Genomic DNA, 27,456 nt, shown 5'->3' with positions numbered 1-27,456 from the left:
AGGTAAGTTACATTCTCTAACCTACCCATGCCACAAAACACCATTACAAACTACCATACTAATTGGAATATACAAGCTTTATTAAAAAAAAAAAACAACAAAAACTTAATTAACCATCACTTTTCAAAAAGTCTGTGCATGAAAGTTTGCTCTGAGAGAGAAGAAACACTAGTCTTTAGCTTACTTACAACCAGTGTCTTTAAGGCGGTTGATTGCATTTGAAAGAAGTCTCACACAACCCAGAAAACCAGCTCCCTGCTTTTTATGAATTTTCTTGTGATTCCACACACTGATTGTTATTGAATCCGACTTCCCGATATATCTGAAAAACGTGAAGAACAGTACTGTGAATGACACTTACTGAATACTTTGAAGATGCTCCAGAAATCATCTTGGGGGAAAAAAAGACTATCAACCATTACATTAAAAATCTAACACCGTTGTATCGGCAAAAGAAAGTTAAGTCATCTTCAGAGAAGATGTACACATTATACTTTAATGAAAGTAGGTCTTATGAAGGAGTTTACTTGAATGTAAACTAATCTAAAAGCCTGATTCTGGAAGGAGGCATTCATGTGAATCCAAAGTCTACTGAAATCTGTTTACACAGTAACATGAACAGGCTGTGGGCTGACCCAGCAACCACATCTCTTCAAGAAGCTACAAACATACTTCGATTCATGCCCATGCTCAGCCTGACCAGAGAACGGCAATGCTCGGGCAGCATGCGTTTGTGAGCAGCGCTAGCCGGCACAGCGGTTCAAATGCCAGGACACCAGTTTAGCATCCTTTTGCAGCACTTCATCTGCCGCTGCTTTTCAGGCTACTCTTCCAACCACTGGCAATGCAAATCATCCTCGTTTAGAGCTCTTCTGAGCGCTCAGGGGAAATATAAGGCAAACCTAGTTGCACATCTGCATTTCACAAATCTTTGGGAAGCTAATTTACTATCGAGAAAGCTTCAGAAAGGCCCTGTTTATAATATACGCTAGATATTACGAATGTGACCCATTACAAGAAGTTCACATCTCAGCTGAGATGTGCCACATTCCCCTCCTGCTCACAGGTGGGCTGCCTCCTCACAGCATCACCAAGGAAATGCTTTCCAAACCCAGTTTTGGACACAATAGTGTCCAGTGTCCCATCTGGACACTATGGGCTATTTTATTTTTGCCTCTTTGTTTGAAGCTTTGTTCTTCAGAAGCAATTACTTTGTGAGTTAGTTTTTGTTTTCAAAACACCTAAGATAAATCAGCTATTGCCAATACTGAATTATTACAGTTATTTCAAGTTGAGGAAAATGAACTCTGGCTTAGATCCCAAGAAATGCTTGTAGTTTTCCCTTCCCAGACAACAAATTCTGGTCTTCCGCAGTTTAGTTCCAAGGGCTTTTCTGTTTGTTTTTGAAGGAAAACTGATCAAACAAACTCAACAAATGTCTGAATACATCTCCCCCATTCACTGAGACTTCACTAGCTTTAAAACATCTTAATAAAGATAGAAATGATACTGTCAAGGTTGGCAAACCAAACAATTGAACTAACTGTCATGGCTTAAAATTGAAACTATGATCAGGTAAGTTCTCAATTAACACTTCTCCCATTTTTCCTTTTCAAAAAAAAAAAAAAAAAAGCCCAGAACTATGACAACTTATTTTTCCCACCTGCAGACAGTGACTGACCCAAGACAGAAAAGCCTAACCATAGGCACATGTCAGTGAGCACAGTTCAAAACAACCAGTGCACATTAAAAACAAGAAACCCCACAACCTAGCAAGACACTAAATTCATTTTTAAAAAAACCCAAAGTTTTTTGAATAGTAAGCTGATCGTATAATATAGGTCAGATTTTGGCCTTACAACCTTGACAATGCCAATTTTGCGTAACGAAACGAGAGATGAAGATGGGTATTCACGTGCACAGTTGCAGTCTACAATGTTTCATGTACTTAAAATAAATTCTTATGACAACAAGTTAGGTGCACTTAAAAATAAAGACTTATGACCTGTCTTGAATTTTCCAGTTTTCCTTGTGGCTTTAAAAAAGTCAAAGGTATATGGTTAAACACAATTTCATAACAGAACAGCATGAATAATACGTAGAGCAGCTGAATATACAACACTTTCCCAGAATTACTGTAACATTTCAGGGTGAGGTTCTCGTGGTTGAGACGCACAGTAAGCCATCCATACCAAACAGGTGAGGACTTCTCCATCACTGCTATAACCTACTCCGATTTTTGCATGGAAGAACCTGGCTGATTCACACATTTAAAAGGAAATAAGCAAGACAAGTTGCATTTCCAAATAAAAATGTCTTTTCTATTTTTTTCAAAGGAAGAAAATAAATAATTCAGTAACTGCTAGTTGGCTTTATAGCAAAATGCTTCATCTATATTTCTGCATAATTTCAGGCATGAAAATACATGGTTGCATTTAGAGAGTGACTGTAGGACAAGCTGACGTTTCCAATTCGTTTGGTGGATAAGTTACATTTGTTTTACATCATCTGGCAATAAAGTTCCAACATAAAAGCCTGAGCTGGGAATTTTATTTGTTGTTAAAAAGAATGTTCCAAAAAATAAAGTGAATTAAAAAAAAAAAAAAACAAAAAAAAAAACAACCCCAAAACAACTAAAACAAAACACACATTAAAAAAAAAAAAAAAAAAAAAGCCCCCAGAAACAAAACCCACAAAAAACTTGCAAGTTTGTTTTTTTGGTTTTTTTTTTTTTTACTCTACCCCATCAGCAATATCTATTTCACAGCTTCAGTACTTCAACTAGATAATAGGATTAGTATTAATGAAGTGGAAACCTGGAAATTCAATTTCCATATGTAATTTGTTAACTTCCATATTTCCTGAATTTGTAAAATTAGGGCTCTGGATAAGAACTGCGTGTTTGGAAATGTTAAGAAAAATGCCTTCTAAACAAAAATCAAGTACACGCCATACTGGAAACCTCTAAAATATTTTAATCAAATTTTAAAACACAGGGACAATTGTTACTTTGTCTAAATAAAGTTGCCTTTGCCAAAGTGAGATTTCCTTCTGAGCCAATACGCCACTCAGGAAGGTTTGGTATTAAGTGACTTTTCATCCCAATGGCATTATAGACACCTTCCCTGAAGAATTCAGCTTGGTAGAAAACAGCAGAATGAAGAAAATGGAAAAAAAAAAAAAAAATATATATATATATATATATTCCTGAAAAAACACACCTCTTCCTGATTACAAGGCAGATGTACTCACTCCAGAAAGAGAAAAAAATGCAACATCAAGAGGTATGAACTCAGGCTTGGAAGCCAGGAATTCCCTATTTCTAATCCATGCTGTCACATAGACTCTTTTCATGACCTGGACAAATTACTTACTTTGTTTCTCCATTTTCTCATTTCTGAAATTTTTCTAATATAATGGTAGTGTTACGCTTTGAGATATCAGCTGTTTTCAGACTAGGGGAGAAGAGGGTGCAAAGAGACATAATGAAAAATATCATCCCATTTTTTTTTCTTTTCTTTCTTCCTTCACCCTGACATTGCTCTCATCTCTGGTGGCAACTGAAGAGTGTTTGAGCCTCTGGGATGGTCAGAAGTGAACCGGCCAGAGGCTGTGGAACATAGCACAGACACGTGGCACTGAACAGCTGCTCCTTTCTCCTCCCCAGTGCTACCCAGCCCAACGTTGAGTTGAGCCTATGAGACACTGGAAAAGCAGCCACACCAAACAAACAGCAAGAAAAGTGGGCTTCTACTCTAGATATTCCTAACAGACTCAATTAAGGAAGTTTGGCAAAGACTTGTACGCCTAATGCGCTTGAGCTGGAATGACCAGATCTGCTGATATGGGCCAAACATGACCCAGAAATGCTTTCACCCTAAATGCAAAGGGCATCAGCTTCATCAAACTGGTCTAAACAACCATGTCAAGGAGGCACAGCAAGGTGCTGCTCGACAGCTCTTTCGGAGCATAATCTAGGATGGGATTGTCTAAATCAGCACTAAGCAGAGCTGTTGCCTTCTCTCCCTGAGAAAAATCCAGGACCATTAGCAGTAACCAGGCAGAGTAGAGTTGGAGGGTTGGGGGAGAAAGGCAATTCTGCCAGGGCAGCACAGGGGCTTGAGAATGTGAAGGCACCAAACAGCACTAGAACCTGCAGCAAGGAGACTTTGGGAAGAGAAGTTGCAGAAGCTGGGTGAGGTTATGTTTGAGAGGTATAGCAAAGGACAGCAGCAAGTCCATGCTAGAGCCTGGGGGTGCAAATTTGAAGGGAACAGAGTAAACATGGGACCAGGACTATGTTTTGGTGGAGATCATGGTAAAAATACCTTTTAGACATAAATAAACCATATGACTTGCTGTGCCTCAAGGGCAGAGGCTGGTGGGGACGACTGCAGTAGGCCAGAGGGTACAGGTGAGCTGGGAAGGCTGCAGGAGCCATCTACGTTATCACAGAACAGAATAAAGGGGAAGGAAGGGGAAAAAGGCCATCTGTTAAGTTTCAGAACTGCTGGTTTAAGTGGTGTTTAAATGCTCTGAACCCGAGAAAGTCTGTAAATGTGTTGTCGGGTTATTCAAAGCTTTGAGGAAAGGCCTAAACAATAGGGAAAACACAAAACAAGAATGAAAATAAGGAAGGGGAATACATCCAGGGCAAGCATGGTATTTTACTGACATTAAACTGCATCCAGACAGCAACTATTTGGCAATTTCTTTCTGGAAAGCCTCCCAGATTCCCCCTCCCCTTACACACACCCATCTAGACTGAAGAATCTAAGCTAATTCAGCTGCTCCCTTTCATGCTAAGATCTGAATTAACAAAAGCAAAACCTTTCTTGTTCTTTGTAACACTGCAGACATCTTTTTTTTTTTAAAAAAAAATCCATTTTCTAGAACAGAATATCTAATTATGCTGAATCAGGTTAGCAAGCCACAAAATTCCCTTGGAATTAGCAACTTAATCCAGACATTATTGCATAAATACATCACAACAGATCCATCTTACTGTGTCATTTGCATATGCCATCACATGACACGAGACTGTTAATTAGCAGCAGTGTTAATTTGTTACACAAATTCCAGGCTGGGGACATGTCAATCAACCCAACACAGCCAAGAGACAGCACGTAAGCTTATTATCGTCATTTAAAAACCAAGAGAAATGTTAATAGTAGGAAAAAAAAAAAAAATAGGATTTTTCTTTTGAAAAATTCTACATAACTGCACCTTCCTCTGGTTGATTCCCTACACTGCGTGGTGGCGGGAGCAGGCAAGCTGCCACCGAGACTCCATCTGTTATGCTTGGTGTGCAAAGCATTTCCTGTAACAGTGGAAGCGTCATATGGCAAAGCCTAGCGTTCCCATGCAATAGTGTGTTGTTAGGGTAAACATTAGGAAATTTAAAAAATCTTTTATTTTCAAAGGTTGAGCAGAAAGATTAAGTCCTGAAATCTATGATGTTTGCCATCAGGTGCTTCCTATTATTATTTTTTTTTTTTCCCCCCAAAGTAAAACTTAATTATCTTAATATCAGGTAGAGATGAAAAGCTGAGACCTGACATCAGGAATATTACAGTAAAAAAGGACCTTAAGATAAAAGCCAGGCAGTGAGTTGTTGTATCAAAGAGATCTAATGCTATACTGCTGTTTTAAATAGGAACTGAAGACTAGGTGACTGATGTTTATGAATGAAAATTTCCATAGAGTAAGGGATAATAGGCAAGACAATAAAAGGGGTTAAATGATTATTAATAAAATGTTGAGAGGAAGAGGATTATTTTCAAATTACAAGGCCTGACAATGTTAAATTTTACTTTGGACTACAAATGCTGTGTATACTTCTGTCATCAGGGAATTCAACTGCCAGAATCAAGCAAAGTAGTATTCCCTACGGGACAAGTAATTTATATAGAAAATAATATCCTAACTAAACAAAACCTAGGGGTTTTTTTAGGGATCTTCTTCCCAAAGAAGGGGACGGGGGGGGGGGGGGGCAAACATCCCCCTTCCCCCCCAAAAAAAAAAATTCCCACAGGTCTAAATTCCTTAGGATAATCTAACAAGAGGTGCCTGAGAAAAATATTCTCCCAGAAACTCCATTTCTATCTCTGCTTTTTATAATATGATGTGGACTGCAATCGCAGTCTTGCTTCAAAGCTAAGACAACTACAGTATCCAGATACAAGCATGACTTGTTCTATAAAACAATGTAAAAAAAAAACTTCTTTTCATCCTTCCTTGAAAATTATAAAGAGAAAGGAATTTCTTCTAAATATTTTTTTTCCCATTAATCTCATAGCTTATTAACATCTTTTCTTATTTCCCATGTCCTCTGCTCCTCCAGAAGGAAACCAAGTCTCCAAGTCATTAGCCCCTGGAGCACTTACCATCCCTTCTAACCCATTCCTGTCAACAGCGTACTCGCATTGTTACCACAGCACTTCCAGCACCAAGACACAACTGGCACATACTGGGGGAGACACAGGCAACGGCTGACATTTTCAACACAGAATTCAGTAGCTGCCAAATGATGGCCCACCATTCCTTCTTCAAAAGTATCCCTCCCCTAGCTGTACAAAGGTTATAGGAAAGGCTTTACACTCAAATCATGTTGGCAGCACTTTCCTTTCCACCTTACTCTCCCTTTATCCCTGTAAAGCTATGCATTAATGCTCATTAATGGGCCCACCTAACTAAACCACAATTAAAGTCCATGCTCACATTTCATTCCTGCAGCAAGAGAGCATTGGTGGTACTCAGAGGATGCACCTGGTCCAGCTTCATCCAATGCAATTGGGTTTGCGTACTCTAAGACCACTTCAGGAAGGAAGCCAAAACACAGCAAGTGCGGATGATCGAGAGGCTCCCCACAAAAGCTCACCCCTGATGCAAGCTAACACACTAATGCAGGCACGCTGTTACTGAGCCAATGCAACCCATTCAGTCAGAGATTTACATACATTTTTTCCCTTTTCCGGCTACCTTCCTCTGGGTTAAGTGAATTGAATCCGTTTACCCAGAAGTCAGATGGAGCCAGTGCAAGGGAAGCAGCATGAACACTTGCAGTAAATTGGGAAGGGGCTGAAACAGGAGGGAAAGGGGGCTTTCAATTTTTGGTGGCTGCAAGCTGCAAGATCAGTGCAATCTGATCTTGAATTTCACCATTAGGACACTGCATGGAGTGTTAATTGGTGTTGAAAAAAAAAAGTTCAAGCTAGATCTTCACAAATGGATGGTCAGTCTTGGAGAGGGTGTGGAAGGGCAGACGTCTGAAATCTACATTCTATGCGAATCAACATTTTGATAGGTTTAATAACATTAAAAAAGAAATTGACTTAGAATTCTTTAAATATGAAAAAAAATTCCTTCTACATTAACTTAAACTTGTTTTATATGCATTTTTCTAATGAATATGAATTACAGTCTCATCTGTAGAGTCTAAGCCTGGACTGAGTTTGAATAATAAAACTACAATACTATAGCTTTCCTCAGTGAAAGTGATATTATTTCACTAAACTGCCAATGATATTTTGTTAAGCAGTAATGCAAATGTTTTGCATACTGCACTAAAACATTATGAACAGTGACTTCATATATTTTGTCTTGGATATTCAAAGAGTAGGTCAACACATCACTTCAAACCAGGCCTTCCACATTCTGCTGGAAGACCTATCAAGCTGCTTTTCTTCTTCTCCGGGAAAGAGGGGGACAAGAAATTATCTGTGTAGTAATACTTGATTTGCTGTAGGTTTGGTGATGTCCAAAGCTAATGTAAATATGCTCAAACAATTTCTAATAATACAGATAGGGAATGGAGCCAGGGGAAAAAAGTTAGAGATCAGAACAATGCCTTAGAAAGGAGAATACAATGAGGCAAAACTGTTCACTTCTCTTCCTCATCTTCCATCCCAAGGAAAAAGATAAAGAATAAAAGACAGGGAAAACAGAGCATTCACAAACACAGAAGAAACCTATATGAAAAAAAAAAGAAAAGCTTTAATAACTTACACAATACAGAATATTCTATGCTTCAGAAAGACAGAGGAAAAATATGACATATACAAGCCATACCGATTATACTGCTCAAAAGCACTGAAAAACGCTCAAATGGTAATAATATAAAAATTTACAGTGAGAAAATGACATAGAGGAGGCAAAACTGAACAAGAGGCACGCAGAAGAAAAGACACTGTAACACTGCAACAGACAAAAATAGCATGAAGAGAAAAGCAGTTTGAGGGAAATACTGTCAATTATTTACGTCATTTTACAGAAGTGTTAACATGGAAATATTACAATAAAATAATGCTATAGCACATGTAAAACATGCTGCAGACATCACTAGAAAACCAAGTGTAGTGTTTAGATTTTGAAGGAAATGAGAAAGTGGTAGTCTTGACACATTTATGTTTTACTTAAACTAATAAACTCTGGTCTATTTTCCAAGCTGTAAATAGGACAGTATTACCGACAATTTTTGCGTATTTTAGAGGATTTCACTTCAAACCTTTGGTTATCACTGTTACCACCTACAGGTCATAATGCTGATTCCATTTTGGATCAAGTGTATTCTTCACAGTATCTGTAGAATGGCATTGGCCAGATCCGTCCACCACAACCTTAGCAAATGGATCAGGAAGTCCTAAGAGAAGGAAAAGGAAAAAACTAGCAAATGGTTCAGGATGCTTTAGAGTCCTGTATCACTGCGTAATTTTTTAAAAAATATTTTATTTGACATTGCCTTTTATTCATAGATGAGAGCCATATTTAACGAATGGGAATAATGTGACATACTAAGTTCAGGAAACAGCTAAATTAGCAATTTATTTCACTGATACAGATCAAGGAAAAGCAGTGTCAGTGAAACACATTGGGGAAAAAAAAATCTGAACACCTTAATCTCCAAATTCAGGATTGAGTAACTTCTTAGCATACAAAGAATTCAGCAAAAGGCAGAAAAAACAAACAGATTTATGTTCTTCCTGTTCTAAAGATTAATTACAATCGCTATTTTGGTTGTTATTGGTATTACAGGACATCACCTATAACAAGTTATCCTTGATTTGAAGTCCACTTTGTTTTCTCCTAGCTTTCTACTTCATGTTCTTTTTTACCACTGAACACAGGTTCAATCATCAACAAAAATCAGTGCAAAGATGGTGCTGGGGATGGGAAAGAAGCGGGATCAGAGCAACCTACAATTAGTTCTACTGCAACTTCTATTCTAACTAACCTGTCAACTGACACCCAAAGGAATGGTCCCACCACTAAGGCCCTAAGTTATGCGATTCTATCCCTTCCCCCCACCCCCCATCTGAGTGCCCAGTGAGTCAGCCGAAGGAACTAAGGTGGTGAAACATTATTCACATTTTCTGTAGTGCAAGTTTTGTACCAGTTCCGCTTCCCCAGGTGACTCACGACGGAGCCAGTCAAGCAGAAGTGGCTCAAGAGAGGTGTCAGACAAAGCACGTGGGGAAGGGGAGGAACAGAACCTTGTGAGATTTGTACTTCAAGTACAGAAGTGCAACACTGATTTCAAATCTCAAGGACTTTTTTTATGCATTACTAAACTGTTAAACACCTGACAACTTGCAACCAATACAAAAACCCAAATATAAAGCAATTTTAGAGGTATCACAAATTAAAATATACTTCTGCATCATCCCTTTTTTAAGTCCTTTTCAAAGTTCAAGTCTGATCTTCCAAATTCTTTTGACTCCCATCTGGGAGGCGGCAGGCAGGTGATCGGTGCACGTGTGCCTACGCAGCCAATAACATTCCTTTCTGCCTCCTTCATCCACCTCTTCACACTTCTTTCAAAACATTATTAAAATTAATTAAAACATAATTTCAGAGTAGGTAAGTATTATGTCATGATTATTAATAATTATTATGTACATCTGTCCGCTGGACAAAAAGTTCCTATATGAAAAACATTTTAATAAGTATGTGGCACTAACGAAAAACCATGTAATTTGTCTGAGAGAGTAAATTTGTTTCCCGCTCCCACCAAAAACAGAGAGAGTGTCAGTTAATTATTATTATGAATCTGTGACGAGCGTCACCTAAGAAAAAACTAGAAGCCCTGAAATAAAGTGATGTGAAAACATCAAAGCCCCTAGCCCAGTTAATGCAAACATCTTAATACAATAATCATGTGCAAACACTGATGTGCAGAACCTGCGTAATATTTATCCTATCTATAAATGTATAAAACTTTATCAGCTACTTACGGAAAAAATCCTTTTTCACCAGATTTTTTGCACACAGTACTGCAAGAAAAACAGAAATACAAAATTAAGTTACTGATTCCCAACTTTTTTTTTTTTTTCAAAGTTACTGTACCTGTCCAGCATTCCAGAAAATCCTGCTCAAAATAAAACAAATGAACTTAAACACATTGTGCTCCTACATCATTTATATTGTCATGTAAAATAATTCCTGAAAGCTGAGCCAGAAGTGTCATCTTTTGGCAATTTACCTGTAGGTAAATTATAGTGGAAGTGATACAGTAGCGGTTTCCTCTGACAATAGCTTCAACATGCGCTTTTCCTACCCTCCCCCAATGGTTTTGCCAATTCTGTGGTTACCTAGTGAGGGAACCGGGTCCTTTCTAACTAGCTCACCATACGGTGGCACAAACAATTGTGCCAATAAAGTTCGCAATGTTACGCAAGCAGGGTCTTATGTTCAGTTCTACAGAGCAGCAAAAGCTTCCTTGACCATAAAAAATAGCGCATTAGGCAGCCTAGGCTTTCTGTTATCCTGCGTGGTGACTAAGTAAGTTTTTACCTGAAAGACATTTGGGTGGAGCAGACTAACTTCTAACACCAGAGTTTTGATGGCTCCAAAGATACATTTTATTTGTAGAAGCTGATGATTGTTTCAGGCTTTTTTCTTTAAATTAAAAGGGAGAAACATTTGCATTTGACAATCAAAAATACCAACAGGAAAACAATCTCATATGACAAAAGAGTAAATAAATAACTTGGGGGACAGGGATGACACCTCATAAAATAACTAAAGTCAAAGGGGACAACTTTCATACAAAGATGCCAAGGTACACACAGAAAACTTCTCACAAAACGCACCACTGTTCAACTACATATGCTTGTCTATTATCACAGGTTTAGTAAGCAGGAAATATTAGATTCCCCTGTGAAACACTGAAATTTTTACTGATAACACAAAAGGATTCTTGGGTATTGAGTAAAAGCGTGAATTCCCACAGCTAGTACAAAAAAAAAAAAAAAAAGGAAAAAAAAAAGGAAAAAAGGGGAGAAGGAAAGAGGTATTTGGTTGGATATATCAGTATATGATTCCCTTGGATATTTTTCTATGAGACCGCCAATATTTACTACTACCAGGAAACATGAAGACAGAAAAATGCATCTACTAATTGCATCCCACAGACACTACCTAAAACCAAACAAAACTGGTTGTGCTTTTTCCCATAGAATATCCTCAAACTGATCGTGCAGGGCTACTGATTCTCCAATTTCTTTTACAGCATCCGCCCAAATAAAAGTAAGCGGAGATCACCGACGTATGCCACAGGAAAGGTAGATATAAGCTCCCAGGAAAGCTTCTGCATATTAGTTTGACACAAGGCAGTGCTAATAACAAATACTGTAATCCTGAAAAAAAAAAAAAAAAAATCTGGTTCTACTTTGTTATTAGTTGTCTTTTTTTGAAAGATGATAAAGGTAAAAAAAAAAATCTCTCTTCATTCAAAGACGTAATGGCAATCCTAAAAGCAGAGCTCTATGCAAGGGATTCTCACCCAGTAATTCCACAGTAAACAGTCAACAGCTGTAAAACACTAATAGAGAGCCAAATATTGTCGGTATTTCTGACATCTGGAGTTCAAGTACATATAGGAAACAGACTGTCACATCACCATCTGCTCCACAAAAGACTCAAAGTCCTTAAGACGGTGTAACAGAAATCCACAGTTACTGAAGACTTCCACGTGCCCAGCAACTTAAAGTCTATTCCAGCCACACAATTGATAACAACTTAAAAGCCATTTAAAGAAATAGATAAGACAAACTCAGAAAAATGTTTCTGCAGTTCCTTAAGGTTTTATTACACCAAGAATATCCTCAGCCTGAGTTGTCAGCAGACACCACTCGCCCAAGAACTACTCACCAGCCACCTTTCATCTAGTGGTGAAAAACTTCAAGTAAAATAGATGTTTATACAGATGGTCACTTTATTAAGTATCTCAAAAAGATGTAATTATTTGCACAATTTCACCCATTACAAGAAACAGGAAGTGTCAAGTGAAGCTGAAGGCTTAAATCCAAGTTAAGCCAAAATTCATCTATAGCACAGTGAGCCATACAGTATGTTCATGAAATTGTATAATGTCCAAAATAAGAGGTTCAACTAATGTTTTGAGAGAGAAATCGCAAGGTTAACTAATTATAAACACTTCTTTTCAAAATATTAAGCAAGTCTGCCAGTGCAATTTACCCAAAGTCTCATTTTTGTAAGACTGGGCACACGCACAAGATACAGACTAATAACCATTTCCCTGACAATTAGCCATGAGTGGACAAACTAATATTTTTGGCTCAAGATTTCCCTCTCTAGTAACCACATTTAAAGAAAGTCAGTTGTCAACCCATTCTGGCTTTGTCAGGTTAATAAAACAGCAGAAACACTGAGAAATCTTCCATTAACACCACCTTCTCTGCCAGGTATTTCTAGGTGAAGAAGCCCAGGTCCCAGGAGCATTAGCTCAATTCTAAATCAAATAATCTTCTTCCACGCACACAGCTCCAATCTATCTCAGGACTTTTTTTGGACAAAGCTTTTCTCACTGGTGGGAAAAGTACCGGAGCTTATGCTCCACTTTTCTAACAGTTTCAACACTGTATTAAAACCTATTCTGAATATTCTGATAACCAACTGATTAATAGTTCCTTGAGAATTAAAACTAAGGAAGTTTGGTTTCCTATGGATTTATGTTTTATGGTTGACCGAAAGCCATAGCTGAGGCTTTTCCCACCGGTAAGGCATTTAGACAGACACTCTCCCACGCAGACTCTCCAGTGGTCTCGCAACACGGGATCTCTCGCTGCAGCTTTTTCCTCCCATTTCAGGTCACTGCTAGGGTCTCCTCTTTATGTAGGCAGTGATTCTCATAAAACTCATGGGACTTAATTATCTTTGAGACCTCTATCCTGTGTCCAATTTGAGCCAAAGACTCAAAAACCAGAAAGAATCATACCAAGATTTATTTCTCATGACAAAGCCAAGTTAAAACGCCGATGGTTCTGGACCCAAACCCACTTCGTTATCAGATCTACACAGTTGCACCATTAACAGATCCTTGAGAGGAATAAGGCCAGTGAAGAAAGTTGTTATTTGTACGTGCTTGGTTTCTAACATTTTTAGAATCATAGAATAGTTAGAGTTGGAAGGGACCTTTACAGCCCATCCAGTCCAACCCCCTGCAACGAGCAGGGACATCTCCAACCAGATCAGGTTGCTCAGAGCCCCGTCCAACCTGGCCTTGAACATTTCCAGGGATGGGGCATCCACCACCTCTCTGAGCAACCTGGGCCAGTGTTCTGCCACCCTCAGCGAAAAAAAAAATTTTCCTAATATCTAATCTGAATCCCCCTCCCTCTATTTTAAAGCCATTACGTCTCATCCTAAACTTGCACTGAAGGTTTTCAGAAACTAGAACACAAGCCAATGCCTGTATATATTGACACTGGTTTGAAAAACGCAAGCAGAGTGAGGGGCAGCATTGCACCGTAAGTACATCATCAAAAGACATTAACGGCTTCTTGTACACATATGTAGTTAAAGTATTTATTACAAAGAATCAATGAGTCAGTGGATAGCTATGTTTTGTATTTATTACAGACTTCCTGGGTAGTCTACAGAAAAGAGAACATTAATATTCCAATATGAAGGAACAATATATACGTGCCAAGACAAACACGCACATCAGTTTTACATACTATACGTTCAATTAAATATCTTTTTATCTTGCCTTATGATCTCATTCTAACATATGCTACCCAGGTCAGTTCACAGAAACATGAAAAGAGTATAATATTATAAGCTACCTAGTCTCCTTCCATGCCTGCTTTGCGATGGTTAGTTTTCAAATACTCAAAACCAGGAGTTAAGTGAATCATGTCTGCCAATTTCCTTTTTCTGATTTATTACTCCAGTGACTGACAAAGAATGGTTTACTGAAAAATAATTTAACTATTGCAAGTAAATACAAAATATTTAATATCCCCCAACTCCTCTAATGTAATTTATGTGTTAGCTATTAAAACTGACAAGCAATTATAGAGGGGGATGAAATAATTGTTTGAATCCACAAAAAAATGGAAGGAATTATGATTATGGAAAGTGTGAATTTTACAGAAAATAATTTCTTTTTCATTTTCTGAACTCTTCTTACTAGCTACTGAAGAATTCCTTTGTTACAAGTGCTTTTTACTTTGGAATAACTTTTACAGAAAAAACCAAACTTTTTATGACAAACTGTTGTTATGGAAGGTATCCTATGTTTCACATCACCATTAGTTTATATAAGCATTAAAAACCCTGTTTATTTCAGAATAGAAAGTATAGATATAGCACCAGATCTCCATACTTAAAGGGAAAAAGAACGTGAAGCAGAAAGGAGAGTGCCATTGCAAGAAGCTTGCAATGAAAACAAAGTGATGAAGATCTATGTGATTTCACAGAATCGCCAATCTTAGATAGGATCTGAGTCTTCAATGATCCTATTCACCTTCAGTGGCAGGATAACAGGCCTAGAATGAGTATTTAGGAAGGAAACTTTAAGAAAGAAAATGTTATCTGAATTTAAGAAACTTGGACATTTAAACGTAGTGCTCTTGTATTCAGCCTTCACAGGTATTTCCAACCTATATCAAACTGTTTACGCAGTCTATATCAAACTGTTTATAGCCAATTTCTTCACCATTCCTTCTTACCTGCAAAATATGAATACTACTAGTTCACCTCACAGGCACGTTGTAGCGTTGTTACCTGGAAGGTTGTACACTCTCATCTGCCTGTTATGATGTGTGTCTTAATTTATGGCAAATTACAAGGTTTAAATGTGTTTGTACCCAGCAACACGAGATACTAGTACCTCAGGGCTACAGCTGTAGATGATAACAACAAAATATATTGGTTTTAAAATTGTTGCATTAAAAAAATAATCTTTCTTAGGCTATCTTAAGTAAATAACTTTTAACTGTGTATATTGGAGAGACATCAATACTGTCACTGAAAGATACAGGAAGACAACTAAGAAAGCAAAAAGTAATCATAGATGTCTGTGGAAGTGAGCACACCAGCCGAAGAAGCAGAAGAAAACACATAACCAATACACTTATAACTGGGTAGGTGACTTAGTTAAAAAAAAAAAAAAAAAAAAAAAAAAATACCCCCTCATCCATGTCAGACATCCCCAAGTAACCAATACTGCGTCAGAGAGCCCCCAGTTTAGAGGGGGAAGAAAAGGACCGAGTCCAAAGCTAAGATTATGTTTACTCATCTTCTGGCTTTTCACGTGTCATCACCATAAAAAAAAAAAAAAAAACCAAAACCACACCAACCAAAACCAACAAACTAGTTCAGCCTTCTGAATCAAACCAGCAGTTCTGACATTATCATGCCTGGTTTTTTTTTTCTTTAGCCAAGGGTTTTTTCCTCCCAGAAAAAAAAAATGTTGTTCCAGAACATATGTAACACATGGGAGAGCGAGGAGAAGGAGAGGCTGCCTATCAATTCTTACCACAATAGTTAATTTTGAAGACAAGTCACTCTTCCCCTACCGAAACACCATCCTTTAATGAAAGCCATTAGCATTGCTTTTTGTGATCAGATCCCAGTTGTTTGCATGTAATATGCAGCGCAATACAATCACTAAAATAAGTCCCAGCTGTAGAAACACAATGCTATGCTGTTGCTAATGTGTGTTGTACTGATAATGAATGGTCGTCTATGCTTTAATCTGAATAAAGCTCCCAACTGCTCTGTCTCTCCTTGCCAAAAATTCCCCTTCCTCCTCCAGACTGTGGTTGCATTCCAATTACACTGCTGATTGGAATGAGCCTGCTTGGGGGAGGGAGGAGGAAGGAGACAAACGAACGCGCACACACACCCCTCCTTGCCTTCGGAAGGCTGCCCCTGGGACCCAGAAATTGTTTGGGGTGTTTGAACCCATGGCTGACACGATGTACTTTTCTCCACATTGTGTAAAATTTTTCATAAATGTATTTATTCACTTTAGAAAAACTACAGGCAAACAGCACACCGTGCACAGGTTCCAGCAGGACAGCTCGATACTTTAAACGTTTCTAACTAATTCCTACTGTTCTCTTCCATTGTTGGCAGGCGACTGAGAAACTTACATTTTTCTGCTTGCACTCCCTCCTTGGACCTGCCTAAATTCCCACATGGAAAGATATAAAACAGGAGGTCTCCAACTATTCATCGAACAAAGAGCTGTAAATAACGCCATACAGATTTGAAAATACAGCTGTTGAGGTAACAACTTTCCAAATTAAGGTTCTGAAATAAAATTGTTTATACCAACTACCCACATTAAATTTTATTTTAAATAAATCCTCAGAGAGATTAATTGTAAATTTTTCTAGCTTTCATTTCCTTTCAATTTTCATTTCCTTTGAAAGGTGTTTTTTTCTGCAGATGAACAAACTAAGTGACAGAACATGATCATAAACTAAGAATTTACTTTCCGTTAATTAAATTCATGCATTTTAAAACACTGCAACCGATTATTGTCAAGAAGGGATACACAAAGTTAAGTGAACCTAACCAATACGTGTTTTACAGGTGCACAGGGGTTCTGAGCAAAGAAGGTATTGAAACATGAAATGGGGAAGAACACAGCAGCTGACCATTATTCTACGCATGGTCACCGATGAACGCGAGCTGGAGGGTTTCATGTTGCACCTAACAATGCAGAGGGTTGCAGCTGTTCCTCTCTCAAATCAGGTCTGGCAGTCGTACGGATGCAAGGTAGATCAGGAAGCTGAACTGGCTTAACAGAAAATTAACCGTCTGGGGAGATGGATTAGTTTGCCATTGGCTCAGAGAGCTGCCTTGACTTACCCCGCAGCCACACCATCCCTAGCACTCGTGCAAAGGAAGCAGCAGCAGCACATGGCTGCAAAGGAGGGGGATTAGCCAGACTGCCTTCCTGATGGCAACCTGCAGTTGCACTGGAAAAGTACACTCCATACCAGTGAGTTTTTCAGTTCTAAAAACAAAATGCATCCCCTAATATTTTCATTTTAATGCAGACTGGTAGCTTTTCCTCCTGTCTCTCTTTTGCAGTTCCAGACTTTCTTTTTTTTAAAGCTGATTTTTGTCATCAGGATACCAAAACAACTACCTAATACCCTTCAACCTTTCAGAGACACAATCTTAACATTAAACATTTGGATGGAGTCTTATTTTCAATTTTGCAAAGCACACACAGAAGCACCGAATTAAAACACTGAGAAAAAGCACTTCTCTCGCAAGTAAGCATATGACTTTTCAGGCTGCTTTATTTTACTTATTAACAGCTGCTCTGAGTCTCACAAAGCACCAGAAATTTAGAATAACCCAACAAGCTCTGAACCAGAGTTAGTACACAACATGTACAAAAACAGGGGCTGGCATGCCCTTCTTAAAAAAAGTTTAATTATTCCCCCAATACTTTATCTGGAGTTCGGTGCCACTCGAATTAAATCTCCAAACACCACCCTCTGAAGACATTAGTGAGCTGAAAGGGTCGCTAGTCACCCCAGGGCCTTCTCTTTTTCTGGGACCAGTACAGAGGCAGCACATGCTGAGATGAAGGTGCCGTACGACACGCACAGGGAAGCCCAGTTCACCCAAGCACACTGGACAAACACCTGCTAATTTCAGACATACTCCGCTCGATTAGATTAAAGGTAAGCGCTCTCCACCATCCCCTAGATCCACGGTTCTGCAGCAGGGAAGAGCTGCCATGTAAGCAGGCTGCCTTCTGAAGCAGCCAGGTAAACCTCAGACCACCATCACTAGCTGATCCACCCAGACAGCTTTTTCTGATGCGAGTTAGGAAACGCATAACGCGATCCCTTCTGCCTCCAGAACTATGGGAGCCAGGACAACTTGGAAGGGACGGTGACTTCTCCAACAGGCACAGCTATCTTACCACATACGCTTACAGTTCATACTGGTAGGCAACTAATTTCCAATTTTCTTTCAGAATTGTAAACCTAGTTTAAATCCAACGCAAATTTGGAATCACATACCTATTCCAACTGTCTTACTAGGAATATGCGTTAGAATAGAAATTAATCAGTATTTCTGAATCAAAGTGCCATTAAATGCTAACCTGTTAAGTTGAAAAAAATTCCACCCTAGCTCTAAGTGACATATAGAAAGCATTATTGCTAGGCTGATATCCAAACACAAGGTAGACAGCTTTAAAATAAACTCTTAAAATACATATTAGGATAACCTTAGTACTAGAAAAGTACCTTAAACAAGACTTTCTTTTAATAATTTTTTAAATTTTAAAAATTCTAAATTGTCCCATAAACACATTTCTGCAAGTTCAACTTCAACACAAGCCAGACACTAAATCCTTAATATACTGCATGTAAAATGAAACCCATTTCAAAGGATCACATGCACCTGCTTATAGGCATTGTCAGTCCGAAATCTGTCTCAACAAATCAGAATTATTCTTCTGGGACCAAACAAAACCACAATAACCTGCATTCAAACTCTAAGCAGCAATATGGATTATTCAGAAGTGAAAAGTGTCCTAATAATGCAATATGCTTTAAATCACTGCAGAACATGCCAGAAACTAACATAGTAACAGTACATTTTTCTTTGCAGCAGATTCTCTGTATTAAATTCTGCCTGTAAAAGTAGGTTGGGCTTTGACTGGATTTAGAATTCTAGACCTATATTACCTGCATGTAATACAACTCATGGAGATTAAAATTAAGAATGAAAACATCTGGAAGATGTGTTAATAAAGATGCATTGCATCACTGAATATAAACAGTTAAGCCAATAAACCATTCATCTCATGCAATAACAAAATTCTGGGACAGAGTCTCCAAGACTATTTTAAATTCCTGTAAGGGGGAGACGACAGGACAGCGACTCAAGAGTCCAGCAGTCTGTACCGGGGATGTCCGAATGACCTGTGGACACGGCCAGATGGAGTCTGCCTAAGATTTGCCATGTTTAGACTCCTGTTTTAACATCATGATGTCTACTTCACAGTATTGTTTTACTGTAAACAAAAGGCTTCCTTTTCCACTTCTCCTCCCTTATTCCACTCCAAGCCAAAAGTAAAACAAAACACAAAACCCCCCACACCATTGAATTCTTCCTTCAAGCAACTAATGCATTCACATTTCCTAGATCCATTCAGTGATGGGCTTACTGCCACACACGTCACCAGCTCTATTCATGAGTCCAGTTTATTTAATACGCCTGTCAAGAGGTAAAGGAAAGAAATTATGCCTCCGCTTTTGCAAGGAAGGTAGCAACGCTCCCCAACCATTTCAAATTTTACTATGAAAGTTTACAAGTCTCTTACAGAGATTCGTGTTTGAACCAGTGAAACTGAATATGTAGGTGCAAAACCTAAAGTTGTTTTTGTTTTGCCTTTTTTTACCTGTATACCAAATATGCCAATTAAATCTGAATGATACAGGATTAAACCATCCCCATCAGGGCTCTGTTTAATCTAGGGCTTCAGTCACAGCCTCAGACAGTGAGAAAAAAAGCAGAAGTAACACGTGGGAAACTTTAAGAAAACAAAGGCTATTGCGAATATTTGCATTTCCTGGTTCAGTGTGGATGGAGCCTCTCAGACCAGCCAGGATGTTTCTACTGCATAACCTTCATGCACTAAAAATTCCCCTTCGCTTCTCCACCCTGCTCCAGAATGGCCTAACCCTCACATCTCATCCATTTTTCAGCATCTGAAAAACCACTAGTGAAGTTATGATAAATACATTGCTTACAAAGACTGCTGGTCAGCTGGGGCAGGAGGGGGAGAACAACATAGCTTTAAATTAACAGCTATTAGAATACTAAAAAAAAAAAAAGCTAGCAAATATCAATTTGCAGACCAATTTCAATGTTATCTCTTCTGTTTTTCACATCTGTAGTAAGTATAAAATTGTAAGCAAAATGAAGGTTGGAAATAGAAATTCATTAAAGATAAATGAAGCAACTAGCTTTGCTGTGACATTTGTTGTATGATCCTAATTTTTTCTTACTTTATCTTCTTGCAGTATTAAAAACATAACTGCCATTAAAGAAACCCTTTAAATTAAAAGTAACATTACCACAATTAACTAATCTCACACCTGAAGAGGTGGCTATTATATGCAAGTGTGAGTGAAGTAAACTCTGTTACGAGCATTAACTCAATTATTCTAGAAATATTGAAATAAGATAGTATTTAAGAGCTCAGGCAAAGAAAAGCAGGTATTCCTATCTCAAACTCTTAAGAATCATTGTGCTAAAATCTTACCTCAATCCTTAAAGACTTGTTTGAAATCCCAGCAGCTAGTTTTTAACCAAGACCCAATTTAGACAGAAAGGATTAGTCCAAAATTATCAGCTTGCGAAATACTTACAAGAGCACAGGATCCTTCCTCTGAGGATAGGTAAAGGAAAAAAGGTAACATGGAAATATACCCATATATTTCTCAGCTTGTTTTGATAGGAATGGGGCGGGGGGGGAAGCTAACACAAGAAACAAATTATAGCTCTATTCTGTCTGATGTATTTCATGCACCTCTGAAAATGTGCTGGGGGAAAAAAAACATGCTAACAAGAAGCAGAGCCCTCGGATTTGTTTCACTGCAGTAAAACTCTCCACCCTCTGAAAGATCTATAGTAGAGGCAACAACAACAGAATTTCATTGTCTAATTACCAGAGAAAAATGCTCTCAATTAAAAAAAAAAAGGCTTCAGAGAAGAGGCACCTACAACTATCCCAGACTCCTGGGTATCAGGAATTGTAGATATCAGCAGCTTTCCAGACTGCAGGACCGCTGCTGTCTCTGTCCGGACACAGTTACACACTTGATTTAAACAGGAAGTCTCAAAATTCTGTCTCCGCTACAGACATGATCCTAGGGGGACACTGCTACTGCTGGGGCTTTTCTGGGAAGAGGTTATCAAGACTAACAAAAGGATTGTCAGCTGCTTTGTAAGAAACAGTTCCTAAAACATGACAACAGCTAAGATGACAACTTTTGTTAGGGGAGGAAAAAAAGGTAAATTCTAGCATTTCAAATGCATAACTTGAAATATTTGAGCACTTAAAAAAAATTCCCTAATAAATAAAACTTAGTGTTAAAGAGTTCACAAGGATCATTACTTAGATACTATCTCCAGCATCCACCCTTGATCTAAACTCTAGTTCAGCACAATTTTGTTTTACTACAACACCTGATGTACCCAAATCCCATTATACGGAGGAACACAGATGAGGAGCGCACTCTTTACATCCTCCTGCATTACCATCAATATCCACAACTTCACACACAGATCCTGATCTGTCTCCCTGATAATATGTGGATCCTGCCTCTTCCTCATTTAATACAGGTGAAATATTCAGGCACGATGTCCCTGTATTTACTTTTTTTTGGGAAGATTGTTTTTAGTGGAGTGCTTTCAACTCTGGAAACTGCCTCTCTCTGGAACTTCACACCTTGGCTTCCGCCAAAACAAACAGATCAGCAGAAAGATGTGTGGACTACGTATACACCTTTACCTGGTTACTAAGCTTATGCCTCTGATTATGTAATTCTGTCTCTGCCTGTAGAAATATAACGCCATAGAAGTGAGGAAAACACCAGCTGCTTAAAGCAAGCACACACAGAAAACCAAGACATCACCACCATTCATACATTATTAAAATTCTCGTGTACCTCAGTCCCCCCATCAGATAACCATGAAGCCTCATCTCCAAGAGATAATTATATCAATAGACTATACAATTTATAAACTGAGTTAGTTAAATTACAGCAGTCCTTTAATAAGAACAGATTCAGTTTAGTTTCTCTGTGTAAACAGATGTGTTCTACAGATCAAATCCAAACAGTTTGAGAAGCTGCTGCTGTTAAACAGAGATGAGCTAACTGGATGAGCAATCCTATTTATTTCAACAAAAATAAAGCAACTTATATTAAATTCCCATTTTTCTTGTTTTGCTTTTTTTTTTTTACAGAAGTTCTTAAATTACTTAGTCAAATCAGTACTACTGCAAGAAATAATATAAAAGGGTTTTTAAAGAAAGCTCACCAATATATGAAAATACAGAATCTTGCCCCAAAAAAAGCTTACCATGCAATTTAAACTACAATTTCAGAAACCTTTTGGGAAGATGCAATATTCAAGCAGTGAAAAGACATTTTTTTTTTTTTAGAAAGAGAAGCACATGGCACAAGATAATAAGCAGTAGAGAGTGAAGAGTAAAAAAGATAATGGGAAGCAGGTGAGACTGAAAGGAGTGTAAAGCTGATTACACTAACGTGTAAAGTTTAACACTGTGACTCAACACTTCTATCAATAAAAATCCAGGAAGATATTTCCAAGAAGCTAGAGGATATTTTATTACTAGGCATCTACAAAGGCAGAATGGCTTTCAAACCTAAAAAGCAGGCAAGTATTTCCATTGATCTCAAAAGGCAATTATGAGCTTCAGAAGGTCTGAGTGGATTTTGAGGGGACACAGAAATGGAAAACTCTCATTTACTCTGGTGCCCTTCACTCTAGAAACCTTCAGCGTCTTGCAGTTCCAGTCATAAAGTATTATACTAAATATAAGTTGTGATTTCTACCATTTCATATATGGTTGCATGTGCAAGCTAAGAGTGAGGATGCCAGACGCAGTTTTCCATAGGAATCTTTACGTTTATTTCCTAGGCATACTGCTCCTTGGATATCTCAACTCCTAATTAAGTGCTGTCCCAGGCCCACCTGAAATATAATTTTTGCTAAACAATATATTAACTTACCAATTAAAATAATTTTTCCTCTCACAATGATCTTCTGACATCTAAATTATTTAATACGAATCACCTTCCAATAACCTAATTCCTTGTTTCTCTATCATCTACATATCTCGGAGCCAATACAACAGTTTATATTAAATAAAACAAGACTAGAGACATGCTAAAACTCTGATCAGCTATATGAATAAAGAAGGACCAACGAGGGTGCCTTTTCCCCCTTTACATTCCTGCAACCAGCTTTGTAAACTGTGCCTCCCTTCTGCATTGATTATTAACTAAATTTAAGAATTCACAAATATATTTCCTGTTTATCTTCATGCATTGTAGACTATGAATGGCACTGTCAAAGTTAAATAGATACTAGTTTTTAAAATACTAAAAATCAAAATGCAGAGACTGCCCTGGAACAGGCACTCTACATTAAACTACATCTCCAGCTAATCATGTATTTTCACTAAACATAAGCAAATAAACTACACTAAGTCAGTTCTCCAAGTTCTGCCAACGTCACTCGTGTCATGCTTGCATTCCAGACACGTAACAGTCCTCACTTCAGGGCGATACTGCCAAAGGGTCACAAGATGGGAGTGCTTTTAGGATGCACGCAAACGTTCTACAATTTAGCTAAAAGTCAAAAAAGTACCTAAACATGTTCAAACAGAGAAATTAGAGCAAACGAGTCTCATAGATTTTGATCCTAAATATAGATTGCTATTCAGGAGACTATAAAAAACACAGGATTGGAGAAGATAAAGTGTTAATCGCATATTTGGTGGTTTATGAGCCAAAGCAGTCTGAGGTTTAAACTGCTTCTGCTCAGTGCTCATCCCATTCAGAGACGATGAATCATTTCCCATTTGGCAACACTTCTGCCTACAAGGCTGTCTTCTGAGAGATTTCTCCTGTATCCTTGTAATAGATTTGCTAATTTAGTACACCTGACTTTGAGCAAAAGCTATTGTTGCCAGCTGTCAGACTAGACCTCGTCCTGTTTATCAGACACATCTAAACCATCCTGTTCTGCCCCAGTCATAGAAACAGAACACTCTTTACTAATCCCAGTGCAGTAAATTACTTTCTAATATCCTTGTTTTTCTTACTCTGCCAAAATACCAACACATCATAGATTTAAAGCAACAGCAAAATCAATTTATCCACAGCAGCTGGGCTCATACCAGTTTATCCAATAACCACATTTTTTTGAAGTCATATTTGCTGTTCTAGTCATTCTGTCCATGAATTCCTGAGTTTCGGCAGCAGAGGTCTGACTATTTTAAACAAAGGTAATATAAGCTCACAGGGAGTGTATTCTAGTTTTTTAGGCAGGCCTTCACAGCTCTTTGAAAGATAAATCAGAGCAAAACGAAGTATTAAACGCCTCACACACACTAAAACATTTCCTCATTTTCCCCAGGGCTTTGTGCATGCAAAAGAAATTGCATTACTTTCTGTTTACAAATATTTGTCTGGACAGCAGCTTAAAAGGGTTGGGGCAACAGAGAAAATATGTAGGGTTTTTTTTTTTTTTGTTTTGGTTATTTTGTTTGTTTTTTTAAACCTACCTACAAAGAATCTAAGAAACATATTTTTTAAATAAATAAATAAAAATCTGTGTATGACATTTTCACTCCTAAACAAAATCTACCAGAACTCTGCATAAATCAGTTATACGGATGCAAAAAAAGTAGACTTGCTCTTCTTAGGCTTTATACACTGCCCAGAATTCCTGCTGCACTTTAAAAAGCTCACTGTGTTTGCAGTAACGCATACCCACACATTAGATGCTCTTTTGATACTTCTGCTCTCCCAAGTATTTTAAAATTCAGTATAATCAACAAAAATATGAGAACACATCCACTCCGTTAACAAAAAATATGGAGTATTTACATTCCTCTCATCTTTTCCATTTCAGGGAGCTGTGGAGCTGCTTACTCATCTCTAGCAGTCAAATCTGGCTTTGTTAATTCCTGCTGAGCAGTCGAGGAAGCACACCTGGACTCTTCCACCTGGGACTACTTGGAGAGCCAGTCAGAAACTGTGATTCAAAATACAAAGGCCATTTACTGGGAGCAGGTTCCACACCACCCTATGGTTATCTTCTGCTCGATCCTTTGCCACAATTAAATTTAACTGTATTTGCCTATTGGTAGACTAGCAGAGGATCCTCACTAATGTCCTTGTTTACAGCAATATCCATCCAACATTCAAAACGGGATGATGCCTTGACTGGTTTCAGACAGGGGGCATGGGGGGCGGGGGGGATTGTAAAATAAGTAAGAGAAATCAAAAGCACAAACTCCACACACTAAAGAGCTGGAGATTGTTTATGCTGTAAGTAGCACAGATTGCTTCTAGTTACAGGGAAGACTGCAGGAAAGGGCACAAACAGCATTGCTAACACATGGTATGAATGAGAAATGTTGTAGCAAGTTCCTAAAACAAGAGGAAGTGAAACAAATTTAAGGGTGCAGGGAAAAAACAGTTTAGAGCGGCTGACAGCGATGTAGCAAACCTATGTGAGAAGATCGCTATGATGCAGTTACGTGAGGGGCGCGCCTCACGCGCAATCAGAGCAACTTTGGGGATTTGCAGAACATCCTTTCCCCACCCCACCCCAGTAAGTGCTCATCTACTGCAACCAGTCTGTCCTTGCAAAGGGGCTACAAATCTGGAACCGCCTGCTGCAACCTCAGCTGCAGAGCCAGTACCTGTTCCAGGTGGGACAGAGGAAAGGAACTTGAGAAGTAGAACAAAATCTTGGGATTTTAGGAAATGGAAATGCAGTCAGAATAACAGAATTGAGAAGCAGTATTATTTAACTGCCCTACAACAGCTACATAGCCAGTAAAGCCATTGTTCCTGCAAACAAAAGGAGAAAGACCTATATATATATTTTCACAAGGTTTTTCATTGTAACATTTGAAATGATGACTCAGATACTGTATTTCAAGTATTATTCATCTGTACAATTTAAGCTAGCCCTGAGTAATCATTAAAGAAAAATATTTGCCAGGAAAAAATAACCCAGAATATATGATTCATTCGCTTCTGAAACAATAAAACAGTTCACTATAACAAAAATAACTATTGTAAATATTTCAATTAAAAAGTTAAAAACACAGCCAAATACAATGAAGAAAGCATGTCCTTCAAAAAACCCCAAAAATGCGTATGTGTGCAAATAACCAAAAAATCTTGTTAGAAAAAAGTATTCCATAAAATACTGTTAACACCACATCTGATGGAAAATAGCTAAAGAATAGAGTACAGTTAAGTTAATGCTTTTAAAACAACAAAGATACAGCTCACCTCTTAAACTCTGACAACTCACTATTACACTGATAAACAGATATTTATTTCAGCACAAGTGTGATGCATGTAGTGTATCCAAAAAAGAAACAGACCTCTAGCTCTGGAAAGTTCAAGACAGTAACATCACAGGGGCTCCTGAACAACTCCCTGGGAAGTAGTTAGGGCTCTCACAGACCTCAAATAATCAAAGAGAGGATCAGATGAAAAAAATCAAGTATTTAATAGCGTTATAATTGCCCAAAGCTCAAGCAGGTGTGGAAACAAGCAGCTTTTTGGCAAAGATGTTCTCATAGGAGCAGACTTCATTTCAGCCTTGTATCAATTAAACAGGGAGGGGGGAAGAGAAGCACTGTTAAGCATCATGGAGTAACACTGTATAAATATGAAAACAGTTTTTAAAGTCCACTTTTCTTCATGGTTAGACAATATTAAATGTAAGTTTACTTAAAATGAAACCTTGCAGTTTCACATTGTATCAGTTCATTTATTTTTAGTTGACTAAAAAAAAAAAAAAAAAAAACAACTCCTACATCTGATAGCACTCTCATAACTTCTCCTCGCTTTGCCTATATACAGCCATTTTCTGAATAGGCCTCTAAAAGAGACTTCAAATAGAACAGGATGCCTTTCTCTTGCTGGAGATACACCTGCCCACTATATGTAATTCCCGATTTGTTTCTTCACTGTGTAAACTCTTTGGAAACTCATCTATGTGTGTGTGTTTAATATATAGAGTGAAGATCAAAGAGGCAACTCGGTATAAAGAAAGCACACTATATTCTATCAATCCATAGCACAGTGAGCTGTTCCTGTACAAATCTGGTAGTGACAAACTGTATAAAATGAGAGGACCTCCCTCCTCTATAGAGAAATCTTTACGTACAGTGCAATATCCATCAGAGTACACAAATGATGACTGCCATAGCTCTGTCCATTTGATATTTAACACATTTATATCGACTCTAACTAAAAAAGGTCAAATCTTTCATGCAGCTACCTCACCGACAGCAGATAGCCCTTATCTTAAAAAACCCAAAATAAATAAACATTAATTCTAACTCCAAAACCTTTGTGAACAGATGTCGTATAAATC

At 38.1% G+C, this 27,456-nt stretch overlaps 1 protein-coding gene across 2 annotated transcripts in view; it reads right to left on the bottom strand.

The window, feature by feature from the left end:
- The window catches only part of SMURF2 (SMAD specific E3 ubiquitin protein ligase 2), a 67,042-nt gene that overhangs the window by 27,814 nt on the left and 11,772 nt on the right, over nucleotides 1-27,456 (bottom strand). For both annotated transcript variants that reach the window (XR_015260575.1, XM_086762589.1), the window contains exons 2-4: nucleotides 10,233-10,271; nucleotides 8,533-8,641; nucleotides 189-322 (exon numbers count right to left, since the gene is read on the bottom strand). Coding sequence is in view for 1 of the 2 variants with exons in the window: in XM_086762589.1 (XP_086618715.1) it covers nucleotides 189-322; nucleotides 8,533-8,641; nucleotides 10,233-10,271 (282 nt within the window). In the remaining variant the exon portion in view is untranslated. The remainder of the gene's footprint in view (nucleotides 1-188; nucleotides 323-8,532; nucleotides 8,642-10,232; nucleotides 10,272-27,456) is intronic.

This window comes from Chlamydotis macqueenii, chromosome 18, assembly GCF_036417535.1.
Source record: "Chlamydotis macqueenii isolate bChlMac1 chromosome 18, bChlMac1.mat, whole genome shotgun sequence".
Taxonomy (NCBI): Eukaryota; Metazoa; Chordata; class Aves; order Otidiformes; family Otididae; genus Chlamydotis; species Chlamydotis macqueenii.
This window is presented reverse-complemented; position numbering and strand designations above follow the sequence as displayed.